At 58.2% G+C, this 20,029-nt stretch overlaps 1 protein-coding gene across 6 annotated transcripts in view; it reads right to left on the bottom strand.

The window, feature by feature from the left end:
- Positions 1 to 20,029, bottom strand: part of MSI2 (musashi RNA binding protein 2) — a 371,758-nt gene that overhangs the window by 24,018 nt on the left and 327,711 nt on the right. For 4 of the 6 annotated variants that reach the window (XM_037037490.1, XM_037037486.1, XM_037037482.1 and 1 more), the window contains exons 11-12: positions 4,451 to 4,474; positions 3,058 to 3,120 (exon numbers count right to left, since the gene is read on the bottom strand). In XM_037037490.1, coding sequence (XP_036893385.1) covers positions 3,058 to 3,120; positions 4,451 to 4,474 — 87 coding nt within the window. The remainder of the gene's footprint in view (positions 1 to 3,057; positions 3,121 to 4,450; positions 4,475 to 20,029) is intronic. The other 2 variants (XM_037037497.1, XM_037037509.1) reach the window with 1 other exon arrangement.

Raw genomic sequence — 20,029 nt, 5'->3', positions numbered from 1 at the left:
GTCGCTGGCCGAACAGGACTGAGGTTGGGGAGGGGCGTGATGGGGCCACTAGAACTGGATGAACACGATCAAAATAAAAGACAGACTCTCGACTGAGCACAAGCGAAGATGACGTTTAACCCGCCAGGTGAAGGTGAAAGGAAAGTGACCACTGATAGTGAAGTTATCTGGGAGTCGGCAGGGGGGCCTGCGCCCCGCGCCCCGCAGGTCCTGGGGGACCTAGGAAAAGGCAGGCAGGCTGGCCCAGAGGAGTTGGCTGAGGTGGGTGCAGAGCTCAAGGCCCCCCCGGACCTCCTACCCTGACACTGGAGCCCTGATGGATGCCAACCAGAACCAAATCGAAGCGGCTTCCTACCCCCACGGCCCTTAGCAGGTGCTCCAGCACCTTACAATGAAAGAAAAAAAGAACCCAAACAAAACTGTGGGGCGGGACAAAAATGCGAGACAAAAAAGGGCCTTTTGTGCGATGCCTAATCCCTAACCCACGCCTGAAAGCCCTCGGGGGCAGAGGCTGCCTTGCCCGCTGTTTTGAATCAATCTGCCAGGTCCAGTAGGTACCAAGCTCAAGGCCGGTACTCCCCAGAGTCTCCCTGCACCAGCTGCTCCGGATGAGGGAGTGCGCCTGAGCTGGGGACTCCCTCTGATGGCCATGGCTGCTGGCTCTGGCTTGCTGAAGGAGCACCCCTACCTGTGAAGGTAGAACCATAAGCCCCTGGTGAGCCCTGCTGGCCTGGGCTGATGTATAACCCCAACTAGTCTGTGTGGCCCTCTCCCATCCATGCTGAAGTGCCACTGAGGGGCCACCCTGCTGGGAAGCCAGACCATTTTCTAAAAGAGGGAGGGGACAGTCCTCACAGGCCAAAGTTCACTAAAAGAGAGAAAGGCAGAGGTCTTCCTTCCCCAACCTTGTAAGCCTGCTCCAGGTCCAAAGGGAGGGAGCGGTGGGGGCCACCCTGTGAATACACACAGATGCCTTCCCCCCGGGGGGTGCCCTGACTGGCAGGAACCGTCTAGCCATTGCCCGGGGACACCCCCAGCCCCTGACCCCAGGCAGCACTGCAGGGGGCCTGTAGCCTCCTGGATGAGCCTGCCCCCTGGAGGCGGGGGCAACACCTCGGAGTTGAGGGTTTACTCCCTGCTCCGGCAGGCTGGTGTGAGCAGGTGGTCTGGGCGCACACTCCTGAATAGCATTCACTAGCAGTGCAGCGATGAGCATGGCTGACCCAGGACGGCCTATGGGAGACTTTGCTCCCGATGGAAATGGCTACAAATAAAACACCACTGATCCTGGAAAAAAAAAAGTGTGGCTGGAGATGGCTCTGACCTTCCAGGGTTAGGGTTAGAGGGGTGGGTGGGGCTCCCGCCTGGCTGTGGGGGTCTGTGAGAGGGAAGGGGGGGAGGGGACCCAGACACCAGGAGACTGCCGGACTCACAAAGAACCCCATGCTGCCCTTTAAACTTGCCATGAAGTCGGGGAGAGTGGGGGCGGGGAGAGAGGCAAGGTTAATTTCGGGTTAAAGTTTAGTTTCATAATCCAAGTCATAATACGAAAGAAACTGAACGGAGAAAACAAAACCAGTAACACTCAAAAATCCCAGCTTTTCTCTTTGCCGTCCCCTCCCACCAGGCACAGGTAGGACGGGAGCTCGTTCATAAAGCAGTCAAGTTAAAAAGCCAGTCGGGGCAGGGTGACCAAGGCAGCTGTGCACCCTGCCCCCAGGGCAGGGCACCGAGGGACACTGGCCAGAGGGCAGGGCGGCCCTTGGAGGCCACCAGGGCAGGTGGACGCTGAGGAAGGGCGCCCAGCACTCTGGACCCGCCAGCCAGTCCGCCCGGCTCTCTGGCAAGCTGCCTCTCAGCGGCCCCTGAGAACTCCCCGGCCCCTCCAAAAACACCCCCCGGGGGTGATTCACAGGAGTGGATCCTTTGTAGCTTGAGGCAGCGCCAGTTTGCATGGAACGGACTTTCACTGACGTTTCCAATGGGCCTTACTGTGCCAGTCTCTTGTCACAGAGGGTTTGGGTTTTGGCATTTGCCCCTGGGCTTTTTTCATGCCCCACTTCCTGGTCCCCTCCCCAGCACCTCCCGCCCCCGCCCTCCTCGGAGCCCTGTTACATCAAACTAATCACTTCCCTGATGCTCCAGTGCCCTGTCCACAGGGTGGGGGACAGTTGTAAACCTCGGCTTAGGCGAGGAGGGGCCTCTGGGTGGCTACGGTGCGGGCAGGCCAGGAGGCCTCCCAGGGGGCCCAGCACCCCGCAGGAGCCCTGCTGGCTGAGAAAGGCAGTGAGCACCTGGGGTCAGGAAGCGACAAAGGCCCGACCCCACAGTGCCACTGGGAAAATGCTCCCACCTCACGTAAGGGGTTCCAGACCTCCTGGAAGGTTGGATTTGGAGACCAAGGGACCGGGCAACCTCATGGGAGAGAAAACCTCGCTGGCTCCCTTTGGCAGCGGAGTCCAGAGGCTCTCTCATCTCTGCTGAGAGTGTCTGAGAGGCAACAGGGGGCTCAGGAAATTGCAGCTCATTTGCCAAGGTCAGGGCTGGCCATCCTCTTGGCCTTTGCTGTATCTGGGGTTCAGCAGGACTAGCAGGCCCACCTGCCAGGGGCAGCAGGAGCCGAGAGGACTGGTGGCTTCCAAGGTGGGGACACGTGGATGGGCTCTGAGCTTCCCTTTCACAACCTGGACCACCTCTGGCCGTGCCCGAGGCCCAAGGAGGGGGCCTTGTGCACCGGCAAAAGCCAAGGAGGGAATTGACCACAGGTTCCTTAAGCTGGCTGTCAGGGGAAGGGGCCATGCCAAGTCAAAAAGCAATTCATTTTTCTTTTCTTTTTTTTCAGAGACGGAATAATAACCTACCCTGGGTTTGCAGTTCTGTGACTGACCCCGGCTGGGAGGTGCCCTGGGTGGCAAGGCCTGGCCGAGCCTCCCTGTCCCCACCCTCCGGGCTGTGGTGAGAGGAGTGTGGACAGAGCAGCGGCACAGACCCGACAGGCCTTGCCCTCCCTGCACACTGGGGCCGCCTGGGGGCCGCCTGTCCCATACACCCTCCTACCTGATCCTCTTGCTGCCGCCACCGCTGCCGCCGCGACTGGTCCGTAAGCCGCTGCTGGGAAGCCTGGTGGAGAGAGAGGAGCAGAGTCAAGGGGGGACCCTGCAGGGGGCCGAGGACAGCCCTGTCTTGCAGGCTGCACCCCCCACCCTCCACACACAGCTGGAAAGGCATCTCCAAGGGTCAGCTTTTGGGGGCTGGAGACACAGATCCGTTGCTTTCAGGCCTCTGGAAGGCACAGCATATCTGGGGGGTGTGATGCTTGTGCGTGTGTCACCCCGGAAATGGGTTCTAGAAGGCAGAGGACTAGGAGGCATGCCTCTTGAAAGCTGGGGCAGGACCGAGCATGGCTGGGCTGCCCGCAGGGAGCGGTTGCCCTGAGCCGTGGACAAGAGGCATGGAATTGAGACGGGATAAGCATGAGAAAAGGCACCTTGGCCAGGAGACAGCTTGACTCTAGTTGTTCTCCAGAGGCTCTGCAGGTGTGCCCAGCCGTCTGAACTGCAGACTCGGCCACACCAGCAGAGTTGCCACCCCAGGCCCAAGGGCGAAGCACCTGGGGGTTGGGTGGGCCGAGTGCACGTGAGGCCAGCTGTGGGAGCCAGTGTGGGGCTGCGGGGCCTCCTCGGGGTGAGCCCTGCGGCTTTCTCTCTCTCTCTCTGTGCTCCAGCCTCCCGAGGCACAGAGATGGGACTTAGATCTGGCTCTTCTGTTTGCGCTCCACCACGCCTGCTGAAGCCGGCGCTGGAGGGTCTCCTAGGGGTCTCGACCAAGCCCCCGTGCTCTCGGAAAGCTTCCAGATCAGTGCACATGCTGTCTACTGATAGTGACGCACCAGGCAGCAAGGCCATCCCAGCAATGGGACTGGAAGTCAGAAGGACAAGGTGACCCAGTGTGGTCCGGGGAAAGGAAGAGGGAGTCCCCTCCCCTGGGCTTCCCTGGGCCACTAGCATGTGCACACACAGCCACGCATTGGGACACACACAGATACACTTCCACCCGTGAACAGACACCTCTCCGTCCAGGCAGACATCTGGAAGGTGACCCCTGGAAGGTGACCCCAGGACCCATTTCCAGTGACTGTGGTTTCCAACGGTGTGCAGGAGCCGCCGGCACGTAACCAACATCCCCTCAGAGCCGCTGGCTTCAGCCCGAGCCTCCCGCATCAGGACTTCGCACAGGACAGAGGGGGGACATGCAGCTCGGACGGCAGGGAGCAGGGGAGGAAGGAAAGGAGAGAAGAGGCATCCCCAAACAGGAAACTAGAAGCCCGCTAAACTCTAAGACTATCGTCCTAGCTACAAGAACTACTGGGAGGAAAGAAGTTCAAAAGGGAACGAACTACTCTAAGAAGGTCAGGCTAAGCTACTTAAAATGCCAACGAAAAGAGACATACTTGCATTTAAATATGGTAATAGGGCTGTTGGAGGGGGAAAAAGAAAGATCCAGGTGAAATAAACGCATGTGGTGGACCCTGGCTGCCGCTGGAGGGCGTCTCCCAGCTCCACGCACAGGCCTGGAGGCTGCTCCCTCCCCCTGCCGAACACCACGGAAGGGGCGCCCCCACCAAGTCCTCTCCCCACTTCTTCCAGGCAGGAGCTAGATTTCTGAAGATGTGGGTGCTGGCGGAATGTGCTGAAGGAAAATAAGGAAGAAATCAAGTTATTTCTCCCTGTCCCAATTCCCAGTTCACCAGGCTCCCTGCAGGCAGGGAGGAGGGGGGTCCCGGAGGAAGAGGAGGAAGCAGGAGAGGAGGGAGGTGGAGTTACTCCCGGGCGCCCTCGCACAGGCAGCTGAAGTGGAAGTTTCCCCTGGAAGCTTAGCAAGGTGGTGGCGGTGGTTGTGGGAGTGTGTGTGTGGGGGAGGCAGCGAGGCAAAACTGCGAGAGGGGCACTGAGTCAATAAAAAGACTGTTAACAAAAAGTCTATCTGCTGGAGTTAAGCACACTTTGGACAAATAGTCCAAGAGAAAGAGGAAGGGGGAAAAGGTATCCAAGGAAATCCGTTATCCTTAATCTCAGATAAAGGCTCCTGCTGGAGACTGAGCATCTGCACTGCTAAGGGCTGGACTTTAATCTCTAGCATCGCTCGGCTAAACAGAGTGACAGGCGGGAGAAGCAGGGCTAGGGGAGGAGAGCCACCCCAGGCTTCATCCTACATCGGGGGAGCCCACAGCCCCTACCACATGGCCTGTCCGTCCCCAGTTCCCTGCCATCCATCTGTGGCTCACTGGTCACCCCAGATGTGCTGTCCAGGTGACCTGGAAGATAAGCCCTTGATGCTGTTTCCAGGACCCAAGGGCTCTCCTTGGTGGCTGGCCTTGTAGGGGATGGGTAAGCACAGAACCAGGAACTGTGCGTGTGTGCGCGTACACAGGTGTGTGGGGGTGGGGCTGCCAGAGGCCAGAGAAGCATGGCCCAGCTGGGAGCCCCAGCTCAAGCACCCGGTGGAAAGGTGTCTTCCTGGGCTGGATCTGGAAGAGCAAAGAGGACCAGACAACTGGCTCATGGTCGAGTTTGCAGCATCTCTCCCCAGACCCCGAGGGGCCAGGAGTCACCTGTGGCAGGCTAGCTCCCTCGGAAATCCCTTTTATTTTTGAAGGGACAGGGACAGAGTGTCTGGGCTGTCAAGGAGAGAACCGCCTCGACAGGGGATTCAGGGAAAGACCACGGGGAACCAGGCAGAAGGTCTGCAGGGCTCAGGGCGTCTCACTGGGCTCAAAGCAAAGCTGTGGCAGAGGGCCCTGGTCCCCGCTGCACCCTGCTCCACAACTGCCCACAGCTGCCCGAGCACCCCGCCGCCCTGAGTGAGAGCTGACCATCCCCCGCCTGCAGCTGGGAATGTACAGAGGGCCCCCCCTCAACACAGCCTGCCAGGCCAACGCATGAAGAGGCAGCCCGGCTTCCGCTTGCGGGGCGGTGGTCTGTGATCCTTGATCACACCCCAACTTCATGACGTCCTTTTGGTGGCGTTCAATTTCCAAAGCTCGAGTTCAAACGTGTGTTCTCCTGCTCAGCTCTAGGAGTAGTAACCGGGCCAAGTGGCGAACCTGCCTTTCTGTATAAGAATATGACAAACCTGTGCCCTCTGTTACTAGGCTGGTGTCAGCACACCTCTGGGGTCAGAGGTGGCAGTGACGTGGAAGCTGCCACCACCACACTGGCAGTGGATGAGGCCTTTTCTGGACTTCCCCGCGAATTAGAAGTCAGTGGCACTTTGGGTCCTGTGAGAATTACGTGCTGCCGCCCCTGCCTCTCCGAAGCAGTTATTTTTTATGCGTCCCTCTTATCTCTTCCCCTGGGTGACAAATTCTTCTAGGGTGGGTGGGGAGCCACATGTCCCTCTTAGGGCCATCACCGGCTACCCTGTGGGGGGAAAGGTCCTTCTGAGACCAGGGGGGTGACCAGTCCCCTGTGAGAGCCACTGCTGTCCCCACTCAGGGCAGCAGGTCTCCATCCTGGCGGGGGGCTTCAGCAACACACACAGAAGCAGGTGTCCGTGTCTCTATTTCTTAAAGGCCTTCCAGAGGATTCTGGCGCGAGGTGGGGGCAGAGAATCCCTGATTTAGAGGAAGCGTGGGGTGCTTTAGTTTTTGATAGATGCTGAGAGGGAGTCGCTGTCCTGACCCATGTGGGGTGTAGGTTCATGCACCTCTTGCTTTGTGTCCCCTCCCGTCCTGGGTGTGAGAAGATGCCGCCTGGGAGTGTGCGGCTGGGGGTGCGCTCTGGCACAGCCGCTGCCTGGATGCCCTGTTGGGTGCGTCAGCGGGGCCCCTCTGCGCCTCTCACAAAAAGAGGAGATGAGAGAATCTGAGGGTCTTTCTGGCTCTGACAGGCTGTGATTTTAGGGGAAGCTTTACGAAACACTCTCTTGCAGGTAATGGGCGTTGCCACCCCAAATGGTTCATTCAGAAAGACCCCTTTCCCGTGTTGTCTTTGCTTCCAGCACTCTCTGCCCCCTTCCCCAGCACCCGCTGCATCTCCCCCACCAGGTATTTCTACAGATGGCTCCCCCAGTCTTGGCTAGAAACCCGATGTTGTTTTACTGACTCTGAATACTCAAAAACAAGCAACCAAAAGAAATCTGTCACCCAGAACGGAAGAAACATGTCCTGAAAGAGTTTAGAAATGCTGCTACCTGCCATCTGGCTGGCCCAGGACCCTCCCCGAATCCTGGGCAGGCCTGCCCAGTGTGACCGGGCTAGTTTTTTAAAAAGAAAACCCACAGTTTCACCCTCTGTGCCGGAAGAGAGAGCAGCGGCTGCCAGGGGGTGAGAGGAGAAAACGCTGGATGGCACATATTTGGGGAGGAAGGACCCGGGGCCCAGAGCAGAACAGGGGGCACGAAGAGGGACAGTTGATAACCAAAGGGACACGGTCACACGACTGGGCTGTAAATTCAGCATACAAGGAGGCAGATGTATGTCTACGTGGAGAAAACAAAAACAAACACGCCCCTCCCACTCCCAGTTCCTGGCCTTCAAAACAGAAATCTGATTTCCTTTTGAGAAGCAAGTCTGACATTCACCGAAGATTCCAACACCACCCTTCCCATGGAGACCCCGGGACAGAGGAGAGAGGCGGGGCCTGCTGCTGGGGACCAGGCTGCAGGGGAGTGTGGGCTGGAGATGCCTGGCCCTCTGCTGGGAAAATGACCGTCATCTGGAGCTCGGCTAATAACCCTCTGGAGAGCGGGGTAGAGAGGCCAAGGAGAAGGCCGGGTCTGCTGGGCACGGAGAGGGGAAGCTCCACAGCTGGGGCCTGGTCCCCGCCCTCCCTGGTTCTTGCCAAGGGGACAGGTTCTGGGGCCGAGAGCCCCCAGGGCACCGGCGCCTACAGCAGAGGCATGGCGCAGATGCCGCCCAAATACATACTTTTCCGATGCAACTGCTGTTTGGTTTAGTGTTTAGATAATACACAATCTTTAGACATTTCCATGGGGATGAAGGGAAGGGACACTGTTATAAAAGCATTGTTTTGTTGTCAGGGAGCCTCTGTTTGGAGGAAAGGGGTTGCAGAAGCATAATATGGGAAACCGGGGAGCATCATTTGGAAACAAAAGAAAACAAATTCCCAGAAGGGGCAAGTGCAGACCAAGGATGTGGCCCCAGGAGTGGAAGGTGTGTGTTTGCCTAGATCCCTTTTGACGTGGAGGTGCTCAGGGAGCAAACCCGAGTGCCTGCCGCCACCGTGCCCCGAGGACCAGAGTGGGGTGAAGCCAGGCCCCCACCCCCACATGGCACCTTGCAGCTTCTGATCTGCTCTTGGTGACTGACTCTGCAGCTGGGCAATGGCCCTCAGTCTCATCCTGGCCTGACTCCAGCTCCCAGCGTGGAGGGAGAAGGGAGAGCACTCAGAACTGCCCCATGGCCCCTCGAAGAGTGAGCACCTTCACCGACCCGACGCTGCTCCAGGCCACGACAGACCTCCATGGCAACTCCTCAGCCCATTCGAGACCTGGCTGCACACTGAAATCTCCCAGGAGCTTGAAAAGTCCTGATGCCTGGACCCAACCCTCAGAGATGCTGAAATGCTCACTCTGCGGTACAGCCCGGACGGCAGAAACTTTCAAAGCTCCCCAGGGAATGCCAAGAGGGCAGGCGGAGCTGAGAACTCGGTTTTAGGGACTCTTCTGGGAGGAGGAAGCAGAGCGCGCTCTCTGGGGACTCAGGCCCTGCAAGCTTCCTTCTTTTCTTCTCCCGGGGCCTTCCTACCTCGCAACAGAGAGCTGGAGCCCACAGTACCATACCCACCTGGAGCTTCTGCAGGGAACTCCGTGACTCCAGACCCTTCCTCAGCCCCCGCCCTCTCAACAAATATTAACTGAGTACCCACCACGTGCCAGACACTGTTCTCATCACTGGGCTTGCGAACTGAACATACACAGTCTCTGCCTTCATGGAACTTAGACTGCCCAGCCCGGATGGGAAAGGGTGGGGGCGTCCATCTGCGGGACCAGGCTGCACACAAACCAATGCCCTGGGCTGTTGTGGGGGGCGGGGGGGGGGGCTGAGGCTCCCTCTGCCGGGGTGGGGGGGCGCGGGGAAGGGGTGACCTGCCTCCGCCCCACCGAGCTGGGAGCTGGGCCGCTTCTCGTGTCTGCTGTAAGGTCTTCTCATAGCTTAGCAGGCGAAGAAGCTGTATTCTAACTAAGTCTTTCCTCTAAGATCAAGGAAGCACAAGGAAAGGAATGGAGGTATCCCCATGGCTCTGACCTTGACCTAGTCCTCGGTGCTCTCACCACAACTCAATTCCGTGTTTAAAATGACCAAGCCAGGCCCCGGCACACACATATACAACCAAGACACATGTCCCTCAACACACTTTTTAGTCTTTACCCACTGAGATGGCGGCAGGGACCCTAGAGAGTTCCAGCTTCACTGAGGCTTGGCCTGACTACCCGGGCCTTGGGGATGGGGCAGGGCTCCTCTGAAGTGCCAGCCAGGGCTCTGGCACTGGCTTCTGGCCCAATGAGGACACTGTCCTGCATCACTCGGTCTCTCCAGCAAGACCTCAAGGAGAGAAGGGCCATGGGACATTCACTGCAATGTAGGCCCTTGCTGCCCTGGATAACCCAGGGATACCATGCGCCCACAGAACAGATACCTGCCTGTCTCCCAGAGACCAAGGACTTCCAAATGAAGGGATTCCGGGCCGTAGCTTCTAAGAAAACACTGACAAACCACTCGGAGACTTTCTCTTTCTGCACAGCCCTCTCCCTCCTCCCCTACTCCTCACAAAACCTGTAGTGACTGCTTTTAAAAACGTTCTCCTGCCTACCGCCATTGGGTGTAAGAACTGACCAGGGGTCTGATCATTAGTCCTTGTAGCGCTCTCTGGCCAGATGGTTTTACATTTCTCCCTGTCCTCCCAACTTCAGGTGCTGAGTTGCCAGGAAGAGTCAACACTGACTCCTCCCCAGAGAGTCTCCCGCTGAGCCATTTCAGTGTGGCAGCAAGGCCCCCAGCCCTGGGCCCGCCTCTGCGGACCAGGACGGGGAAACGCCCAAGCCTTGGGCACCCGGACTTATTGCTGAAAGGCCACAGGTCCCCACCTCACCCCCATGATGAGCTCAGCGAGTAAACCAACATCTGTGACCACACGTCCCCTCCGTCCAACGCAGACTCCGCCGCTTCCCGTCTCCTGAGAGGGGTGTCCCAGGTGCTTCATGACAGACCGCTGGCACCCTGGGCACCACTGGTGGTCCTGGGAAGGGCAGGGAATCTTGGGGGAGGGGCTCTGAGTGCTCAGGGCAACCAGCATAGACGTTTTTAAAACTTCTAAGCAGTCAGTTGCCAGGACGCAAGGTAGAACCTCTGGGCCTGCTTCCCCTCCTGTGAACTAAGTCGGTGAGACCATTAATCACGGCACGGACGAGAGTAACAGCAGTGACCACCGGGGCACGTCCCACGGCCAGGGGGCTCGCCCTGCTGCTCCTCTACAGGAAGACCTCACTCGTCCCACTCAGGAGGCGAGCGGACTCAAGGCCCAGGGAGGTGAAAATGTACACGACCGTGGTTAAAAGCAAGGGGGTGAAGAGCCCTCTCCCACACTCGCAGGTGCCACTGCCACCCAAGACAAGCCCCCCGCCTTGCCTCCTGGCCGAGCCCCTGTGGTAAACACCTCCTTACTCTGCAGTAAACACTTAAAGACGCCTCCTCGTAGGGCGGCTGCGAAATTCGCTGGGTGCTTGCACGGTTATCTGGCACTCAATAATCTGCTCAGTAAGTGGAATGATAACTTTTATTTCTATTTTTATTATTATTGCTCAAGGTAATAACAGTAGCGGAGCTGAGAACTCCCTTTGGTGCCTTCCTATTCTAAAATCCTATTAATTTACATGACATTTTACATCCAAAGTGCTTTAATAGATAACATTTACAATCCGCTGGTGAGTGATAAGGGTGTGTTTTATAGGCAGTGCAAGCTCCAAGGCTGGTGGGGTGACGTGGCAGGAGGCAAGAGGCTCCCAGGGGCTCCGGGGGGGCCCGGACGCAGTGACCACAGGTGCGGACCTCAGCCCTGGAGCCAGCAGCCGCACTGGCGATGTCTGATGCCCCCTGGTGACACGCTGCCCTGGGCTCCTCCTGCTCCTCCCAGCCCTTCTGGAAAGAGCCCCACCAGAGGAGCCGCTGCGGGTCCTTCCATCGAGTGGGACCCTGTTTGCTGCTCTGCCTGATAAGTGCCCTGCAAAGGCAGCGGCACATCCCTCTGTTCACCTCCATGTTCCCGGCATCTAAGGCGAGGCCTGTGCCCCGGTAGGTGCTTGATACCCAGGGTGCCCAGTGAGTAAAAGGCGGATGAGTGGAAGCGGGATGGATGCGCAAGGTGGTGTGGGAAGCTGCCTCTCCCTATTCCTGAATCCTAGCGCATTCAAGGCTGGTGGTACCAGAGGTCAGATGAAGAAAGCCTGCAGGGCCCTCGTGGGCACCACTCAGGGCTGGCCTCAGATGCTCCCCTGCAAAGTCAGGGGTACACTGGGCTCGGGCTCAGAGTGGGATGGCAGGGCCGACGTGCTCTGCTCCCTGTGACAGGTGCATCTGGGCCAGGTCTCCGCCTCCAAAGGGGAAGGTGAGAGCCCCCCGAGCCAGTGCAGTGGCACCGACAAAGGTCCCAACGGGGCCCAGCTTCCTATGGCAGTGTGGGGTGGGCACTGCTGGTCCACAGAGCATGTGCCTGGGTTTCCTGGGGTCTGGACAAAGTGGGATCAACTTCCCAATGCCAGAGTCTGTTGTCTAGCCTTCCCAGCCAAGGCTGCAGGACAGCATCTGCCCAGATGGGGGACATGCAGTCAACAGAGGCAGGAGTGCGCGGTGGGGGAAGACGGGCCACGCTTTCGTCCCTTGAAGCCTGCTGGTGCCTTGCGTGGAATACCCTTCCCTCGTCGTCCGTTGGGCGAACCTCTACTTGTGCTTCAAAAGCCCTACCCTGTCGCCCCTTCCTGAAAGCTCTCCAGGTAGAGGCAGCGTAACTCCTCCCCCTGCTCACTCAGCACGCAGGCACACCTGGGGACCCAGCCGGGCAGGCCCCGGTGACCCTTTCCTGCACTGCAGAGAACATGCTCTCGTCCCAATCCCCCACCCCTCCTCACCGGTAAAGGAACACAGAGCACTGGGGTGACCCGTGCGGGGGGGTTCTCTGGGGGCAGGGGGACTGAGCCGATCTGGACTCAGGGAAAGGGTCTCTGGGCAGGACTCCGCCCATCCTTCTGGCAGGGGGATGAGGAGGGGTGGGGCCACTCCTCCGCCTTCTGGTCTGTCCTCATCTGTCCCAGAGGGCAGGAGCTGCCCATCCCTCAGGCCTACCCATAATTTCACATTCTGAGCAATTTATGTTTTTTAGGCTGCCTTTCACTTGCATTTGCTGGTGGAAATTAAAACTAAAGGGTTGGAAGAAAGGCGGTTGGATTCCTGCTGGCAGGCTTACTGCAGACTTTGTGAGCTCGGGGAGGGGGGGGCGAAGGGGGGGGCGAAGGGCGGTGCGGGGCAGGTACTGGCACCCGAATAGTGTGAAGGGGGTGAGGACGGCGGTGCCATGGAGAACGAGTGTGGAGCCACAGCCACAGCCTCCCTCACTGCTGCCCCGACGGAGCTGGCAGGGCCCTCTGCTCCCTCATGGGTCTCCCTCCTTGGACACAATACTACCCTGTTCCAAAGCCCTGGTCATCCCTGGTCCCAGACCTTCTCAGTAACCTGCAAGGACTGGGAAAGGACAAGAACCAACAGCCCCATTTGACAGAGGGGGAAAACTAAGGTGCAGAGGTGGCCTTCCTGCCCCAGCAAGCCAGGGGCTAGAACTCAGGCTCCTGGCCCCCCCGAGACCACCGTACCCTGGGCTTCACCTCGCAGGGCTGAGAGCTCGGTCAGTCACACTGCCCTTTATTTATGCAAAAGAGCTTCAAGAGGCACGGAAAGCTAATCGGAAATGAAACCCGCAATTCCTGTCAATTCAGATTGTTCCAATTCATTTCTGCAAACATTTATTAAGTGCCTATTAGGCACCGTGCTTCTGCTTCCATCTGGGAATAGCGTCAGCTCCTGATTTTCCATGCAGAGGGAGGGGTGCGGTGGCATGGCCCACCCACAGCCCTGACTACCCAGGGCTGGATTTGGGGTGCACTGCCAAATTTTGCTCTTCCATCTTTTAAAGTAGCACACGCATTTTCCTGACCAGGCTTGCCTTTGATATTCAAAGAGAGGATAAGCCCCGTACGCACAAAGGGCCAGTTGGCAGAGGAGTGGGCTGGCCACAAAAGGCCTGGTTTGTGACTTAAAATCTGGCTTCGGGTCCAGCCTGTGCCAGGGTAGCCCCTGGAGACGAGGCTGGGCCCGAGGGACATGCAGGTCAGGGGGCTGGCAGGAAGCAGATGTGTGGGGCTGTGGTGTCAGGGGGAGCTTTCTGTTACGCTACGAGGGTGCTTTTTGCTTTAAAGTGCTGAAACCCGCAGCTGTGGGCCAGGGTGCAGGGGCCGTGGTTCTGTCACTGAGCCTGGAGAGCCAACGGTCCTGCCTTGGCATTTCAAGGTTGACTTGCCCACCAGTGAGGAATGGGCTGTTGCTCACTGGGTGGGATCCATTCTGGAACTGGACCAGAAGCGACGCACCAGGGCCATGGCCGTGCTGGTCTACCACGCTGGGGACCACCAGGGCTCCCAGGACGGCATTTCTGGCAGAGGGATGAGGAACAAACTTAAGAAGAAAGAGTCCTGGCTTTTACATCTATACCGAAGCTACGGGTTCCACGGTCTCACTGCAGGGGCACTGGCTGGAATCCCCCCTCCAAAGGTCACGGGGGCTCTGGGGGGAGGCTCCTTTCCCTCCGAGAACTAGGGCAGAAAAAGCAGAGCTCAGGAGAGACCACGGTGGAGCACAGGCCCAGGCTCAGGCCCAGCCCCTCCCGAGTGGGTGTGGGCCCTGAGGGTCTCCACCATTTGGGTGGGCTGGAGGAGCAGGTGGACAGAAGGGCCCTGGACTCATCCCTGTGCTGGCCCAAGTCACCGATCCAGGCAGGACCCTAGGCCTCTGGGGTGGCAGCTGTCAGCATGTCTGAACACTGTGAAATGTCGTGAATTGGGCTGAACCGACAGGTGAGGCAGGAGGTGGTTCAGGCAGCCACCCCTCCCCAAGACCAAGGCTGCTTCAACCCCTCCCCCCACTGAGACCTTGGGCTCTCTCCCAAGAGAGAGCTACCCCCAAGCTACCCCCTCAGGATGGGTCTGACCCCTTAGCCTCCGACGATGCTCAAATGCCGGACCATCCAACCAAAGCCAGGCCTCTGGCTGCAGCCCCTCCTGACTACAGACTGCAGAGCTTCTCCTGCAGAGGGAACCGGATGTCCGTGTATCCACAGACCACACCCCCTCCTCCCGTGTGAAACAGACGGCAGCCTTCAAGTGACCAAAAATCGCTGGGCAGCCACGCACCACCACAACACTGGAATATGTAAGACAAAGTATGAGGCGAGCGGCCCAGGCATCCAACCCAGCAACCGCGCAGGCATCGCCAATTGATCACGGCTCCTTTCTGCTGAGCTGGGACTTGGCCTCAGAAGCATTCTAAAGCTAACGCTCTAGGACGCCAGTGCCCATCAGTCACCACCAGCACCCGAGGGGGGAGCCGTTCTCCATTGCTCACCAGGACGGACTGCGACCTGGCACGTCCAGACCGAGAGTCGCAGGGCCTCCCTGCCTGGGACACGCACCGCCCTGCTCACGTGCCAACCGTGTCCCGGGGTGGGGGAGGTGTGAGCACCGACCTGCGGGACGGGCTGTCCTGGCTGTCCCGGCTGTTCCAAAGCACCTGTGCCTGAGGATACTCCCGTAGTTAAGGCTTTGGCCAGAACCTTTTTGGCGGTTGAAGCTGTGTTAGTCCTGAGTTACCCAGCAGCACTGAAAGTCCCCAAGGGGCCACCAGCCAGCCCAAGGCAGGGGCTGAGGAATGGGGGGCCAAGAGGAGAGAAGGTAGGGGAACAGAGAGAAGGGAGACTTTTCGGAACTCATTCTTGTGGTTTCTTTCCTGGCTCCCCTGCCTCTCCAACACCTGTTCAGATTCACTCTGGAAAGCTGACCCCTTCACTCCCCTACTTAAAATCCAGGCTGGCCTCGGCTCCGCTCCCCTACCCAAGGTGCTCCTGGAAGCTCCCAGACCCTGAACTGCTCATACTCCTGAGACCTGCCGTGCTTCCTCTCTCAGGGCCGTGTCCCAGCAATCTCAGAGATTGCTACGTGTCCCCTAGTACTCACCCCACCCTTCCTCCTTGGTGCCAGAGTCCTGTTTTCAGCTGGGCACGTGGTTACCAGGAGGAAAGACTGTTCTGGGCCCCCTGCAGCCAACACTGGCCGTGCAACGAAGGCCTGCCCAGTGGGATCTAAGCAGAGTGTTGCGTGAGACTTCTGGAAAATATTATTAAAGGGAAGAGATGTGTGCTTCTGGGGGGAATATGTAATGACTGGAGCGCAAGCAGCCTTCTTATGTTATAAAGTGGAGTCTTATTTTTAGGAAGATAGAACAAGAAAATAGGAGAAACCAGGCCCTAATACTATGAAGCTATATTATCAAGGCTTCTTTACATGAGTCAGAGAAACATATGTTTCTCTCTTATTTTGTTTAAGCCATTTATTATTTTATGTTTTCTTACTTTAAGAAAGATTTTGTTTTTAGAGAGATGGGGAGGGAGAGAAGCGTCCATGTGCAAGAGAAACATCCATCGGTTGCCTCTCTTGCAGCCTGGGGACCTGGCCTGTACCCTGCCCAGGAATCGAACTGGCGACCCCTGGGTTTGCAGGACGATGCCCAGCCCCCTGAGCCACACCAGTCGAGCTACTTTTTAATTTTCTTTCTTAAAACCAATTGAGTGTCTGAAGGTGCCTGGGACGTGCTCCCTTCCCTTCTTAGCTGATCCCATTCGACTTTGCCGGACCCGGTTCTGGTGCTGCCTTCTCCAGGGGGCCGTTCCCGACTGTGCCCCAGGTTGGACAAGCAGCCTGCGTCTGTCGCCTCAGAGCAGACCCCTCCTCAGCTGAGTGCCTGTCCCACGACGCCCCACGGGTCTGACCATGGGATCCGCCCCCTCGGATGGACTAAAACCGTCTGGCAGGAGTGAGTCTCACGTCCAGTTACCTGATACATAACCCGGAGTCTGAGGATGCGCAAGGGAAGGAGGAAGAGGGGTGGGGTGTGAGGGGTTCCCAGCAACTCTCTGGCTTCACGTGGAAACCCTGTATTATTCTTTTCCCTGATAACCAGATCTCCCAGCAGGCAACTCCCCTGGGGTGATGAGGGAGAAGAGGAGAGTGACACAGAGGAACAGCAGCGTCCTGTTTCTAACTGTCCCAGTTGTACAGCACTTCCCAGTTGTACGTTCGCCTGTGCACATTATCCTGTGTAAGGTGAGCCACCTAACTAGGCACCATTATCATCCCCAGGGCTTAGCTAAGTCGCCTGTTCAAGGTCACGTGCCCACGTGGAACCTGGCAACCAGGTCTCCCAGCTTCATGGCCAGCCCCACAGGGGCCTCCTGCAGCCTACACTGTTCAGGGAGCCCGGAAAGCAAGCCACGTGCAAACGGCACCTAGGCCGGTGTGCACAAGCACGTGTGTGAGCTCACACACACCCGGTGCACAGATGTGAAGGGCTCCCCATGTACCACTGGCGTGCCCACCTGAGGGTGGGCGCCATGGCAGAGGAAGGGGCCCGGGTGGACCGTGCAGCTGCAGCATCGGATGCTCTGCCTCTCCACTCAAGGACAGGGCCACCTTGAGCAAGTGCAGGGACATGAGGAAGCGGGGCTCGGGGGAGCGCTGGGGACAAGCGGCAGCCGTGGGTGGGGGTGGAGGTGGTTACAAGCTTTCAGAAGCTGCACTAGGCTGTCACTGGCACCAGTCACTCAGTGCAGTCACCTCCCCCGGAGCGAGAACAGGACACTGTCAGGCTAAGAGACAGCAGCACACAGCATGTCCGTGGTAAACACTTTATTTCTCTACCTCGGTTGCTTACAGGGGGGAAAATAAAACGTCATTAGGGAGAAGCACAGATGAGCTATTTACAGAGATGAAGAAAATTCACAACGGCTAGAACGTCTGGGAGGCAGGCGTCCTAGGGCAAGTTTGCCAGAGCGAAGCAGTCCATGGCAGAACAAAACAAAGGGGGAAAGCCATGCAGATTAAAAAAAATAGCACTCACAAAAAAGCGTGTGGGAAAATAAAAGAGAACTCACTAATTATTGCACCAAGCGTCCTTCATGAGACGCACGGAACCGCACAGGCCGGGTCTCAAGGACGCCGACATTCAGACACGGACCTGGGTTGAACGCGCCCGGGGTGGGGGGGGGGTGGCGTGCCTGGGCCACTCCTCACAAACTATGAGGGTGAACCAAGGGCTGACTCCTGGGGGTCCAACTGAGCTGTACTTCATTCATCCAGGAGAGTGGGGACTTTTCAAATGGGGACGGAGGGGGCAGGGTCATGGGAAAAGAAAGCCCCTCTGGCGGTGACATCAGCAGTGCTGACCCCCTGGGTTTTGTCCCGCCTTCTCCTGTTGGCCAGGAGGCCCTTGGTGCAGGCAGGGGACACAAGGCCAGCAAGGGCAGGGAGCGAGGGGCCTGGTGTGGCTGGCTGCCCACAGTGCCTGAGATGTGGCAGCACCCGGGTGACTCCACTGTCCCTTCCAGGAGACCGGTTTGCTTATTGTTGTGACCACAGCCACTGAGGGACTGGCCCTGAAGGCGAAGACCACCGGATCAAGCTGACACAGTTTTTCTCCCAGGTTAAGCTTTTCGAACTGGTATTTACTGAGCTGTATGTGTGTGTGGGGGGCTCACTTTGGGTGCTGCCCACCACACGACACGGGTGCTCAAGTCGCCCGTCCCCAACCACTGTGGCCCAGCAGCTCATCCAAGCTGACCCTGGGAAGCACCCCAACGAGCCTGCTTAGTCATTATTTACAATACTGTTGCTTTCTGCCTGTATTCCCCTGAGAAGGCGACACACAGTTTGTGAGCAGTTTCCCTCTGGCCCCGTAACATTCTGGGGGCGGTGGCGGGTGGGAGGTTGTTCACAGTGCGCACAGGAAGCAAAACGGGGGGGGGGGGGCTGGAGAATAAGGCGATTTAAAAAAATCAGAAGCAACGAGGACATGAACAAAGGAGCAAATCAAAAACGAGCCAAAGAGCATTTGTTCGAACGGGCAGCTAGGACAGGCTCAGTGGGTGCAGGTGGCCTCCAGGTGGCCCCAGCTGGGACTGGGTCCTCGCTCTAGCAATGGCAGTGAACCCCAACTTACGCCTCTCTTAAGAGCTAGTTGGTAAAAATTATGTCCTGTGAAATCGGCAAATGGTCTATGAAGTGAAATAAGAACAGAAGTTAACAGGTTAAATGGAGAGTCCAGACAGAGCGGGAAGAAGAGAGGAAATGGGGAGCCACTGATCAGGACCCTAATAATCTGACCCTCGGGAACTGGGGTGGGGCGCACGTGCGGCCCACCGGGGCCTGGGAGGGAGGGTGCTGTGGCCGGTGGCCATTGCTCCATCTTCCCAGAAAAGACCTCCTCCCCACTCTAATAACTATCCAAAGGCACCTCGCCTTCTTTATCAGAGTGTCTCATTTATTTTCACAGAATTTAAAGGTGGGGAGAGGCAGGTGTAGCGTAACACCTGCTACGTGCCCCAGGGAGGTCATGCAGGTGAAATGGGGCTCCGCTGAGAGGGACACTGGCCACCCAGGCAGATGAGGTGAGCCCTCACAGAAAGAGCCAGCTGGGTGGAAGGCAGGGCCATTGGTAAAGGTTAGGTTGTCCCTTCCTGAAAGGGACACATGGTTTATGAATAAAAATACTCAGGATAAAGAGCCTTCGCAGCTCTCTGGGGCGGGGCGCCCTTCTGTTTTGTCAGCTGGCCGCCCAGAAATGCCCACCAGGACCGAGTCAGAGAAGGGGGAGGGGTGCAGGGTCCACACCCATCACAGCCCCAGACTGGGAGTGGGTGACGCGGTACACAGTGAGGGCTTGGGGGAGAAAGGCCACGGAGAAAAAGCCTCAGGACGGTTTGGGGGTGACGGGACAGCGGTGCCAATGTCTCTGAATCACAGGATCTCACGGCACAGCACAGGCAGGGTCCTGGGGCTGGCCTGACGGGGGTGGGCGGAGGGCAGAGGGTTGGGCTGCCCCTCTGCACCCCAACCCTCTCGACCAGATCTACTAGAAACATTCCTTATGGACACAAGGCAAGAGACAGATGTCAGGACACAGCAGAGCCTCCCTCGCCAGGGCCCCTGGCCCTGTCGCCCTGGCTCCAGGAGGGGGTCAGGTCCAGTTCTCCAGGGAGACACCACCTTCACGAGGTCTCGACTGGGAGTCACGGGGGGCCCCAGGCTGCCTGGGGAGGGGCTGGGGCGGGGGGCCAGAGCCACCCCTTTGCAACAGGCTCCTCCGAGGTCAGCAGGGGGGGTGCAGACTCTGGGTGAAACCAGCCTGGCTCCCCCAGGAGGGGTGTGGGGGGCTGGGTGCAGCCACTGGGCCACCCCCTGCTGGCCCCGGGGCCACCTCCCACTCTGATCCTTTCTATGAGCAGGCAGCCTCATTCTTGGGGCCCCTGATGGCCGTCAGTGAGGACACACCAGAGGCCTTGAGGGTATAGGTGGGAAGGAGGAGTTAGACGGCTGGAAAAGAACAGAATGGTCCAGTCCCACAGGTCACAGAGCCTCTGTCTGGCGTTTTATTGCCTGATTTCTATCCCATTCAAACTCCTCTGACTGTGTTAAGCTGTGGGGAGCTGGTGACAATGGTAAACAGAGGGTCGCCAGGCACAGTCACTCCAAGCCCGTTCCACACCCTTTTCCAACCCCCTACACCCCCGAAGCCACCAGGGGAGTCCCACCTCATTCTACCAGCCTCAGTGGTCACTCTTGGACCTCTGTCTACGGCAGACGCAGGGATGCAGGTTCCCGGGATGGAGCGCTACCCGACATTTCCTGGGTTGACCCT

This window comes from Sturnira hondurensis, unplaced genomic scaffold, assembly GCF_014824575.4.
Source record: "Sturnira hondurensis isolate 20B ecotype Veracruz unplaced genomic scaffold, ASM1482457v3 Scaffold0001911, whole genome shotgun sequence".
Taxonomy (NCBI): Eukaryota; Metazoa; Chordata; class Mammalia; order Chiroptera; family Phyllostomidae; genus Sturnira; species Sturnira hondurensis.
This window is presented reverse-complemented; position numbering and strand designations above follow the sequence as displayed.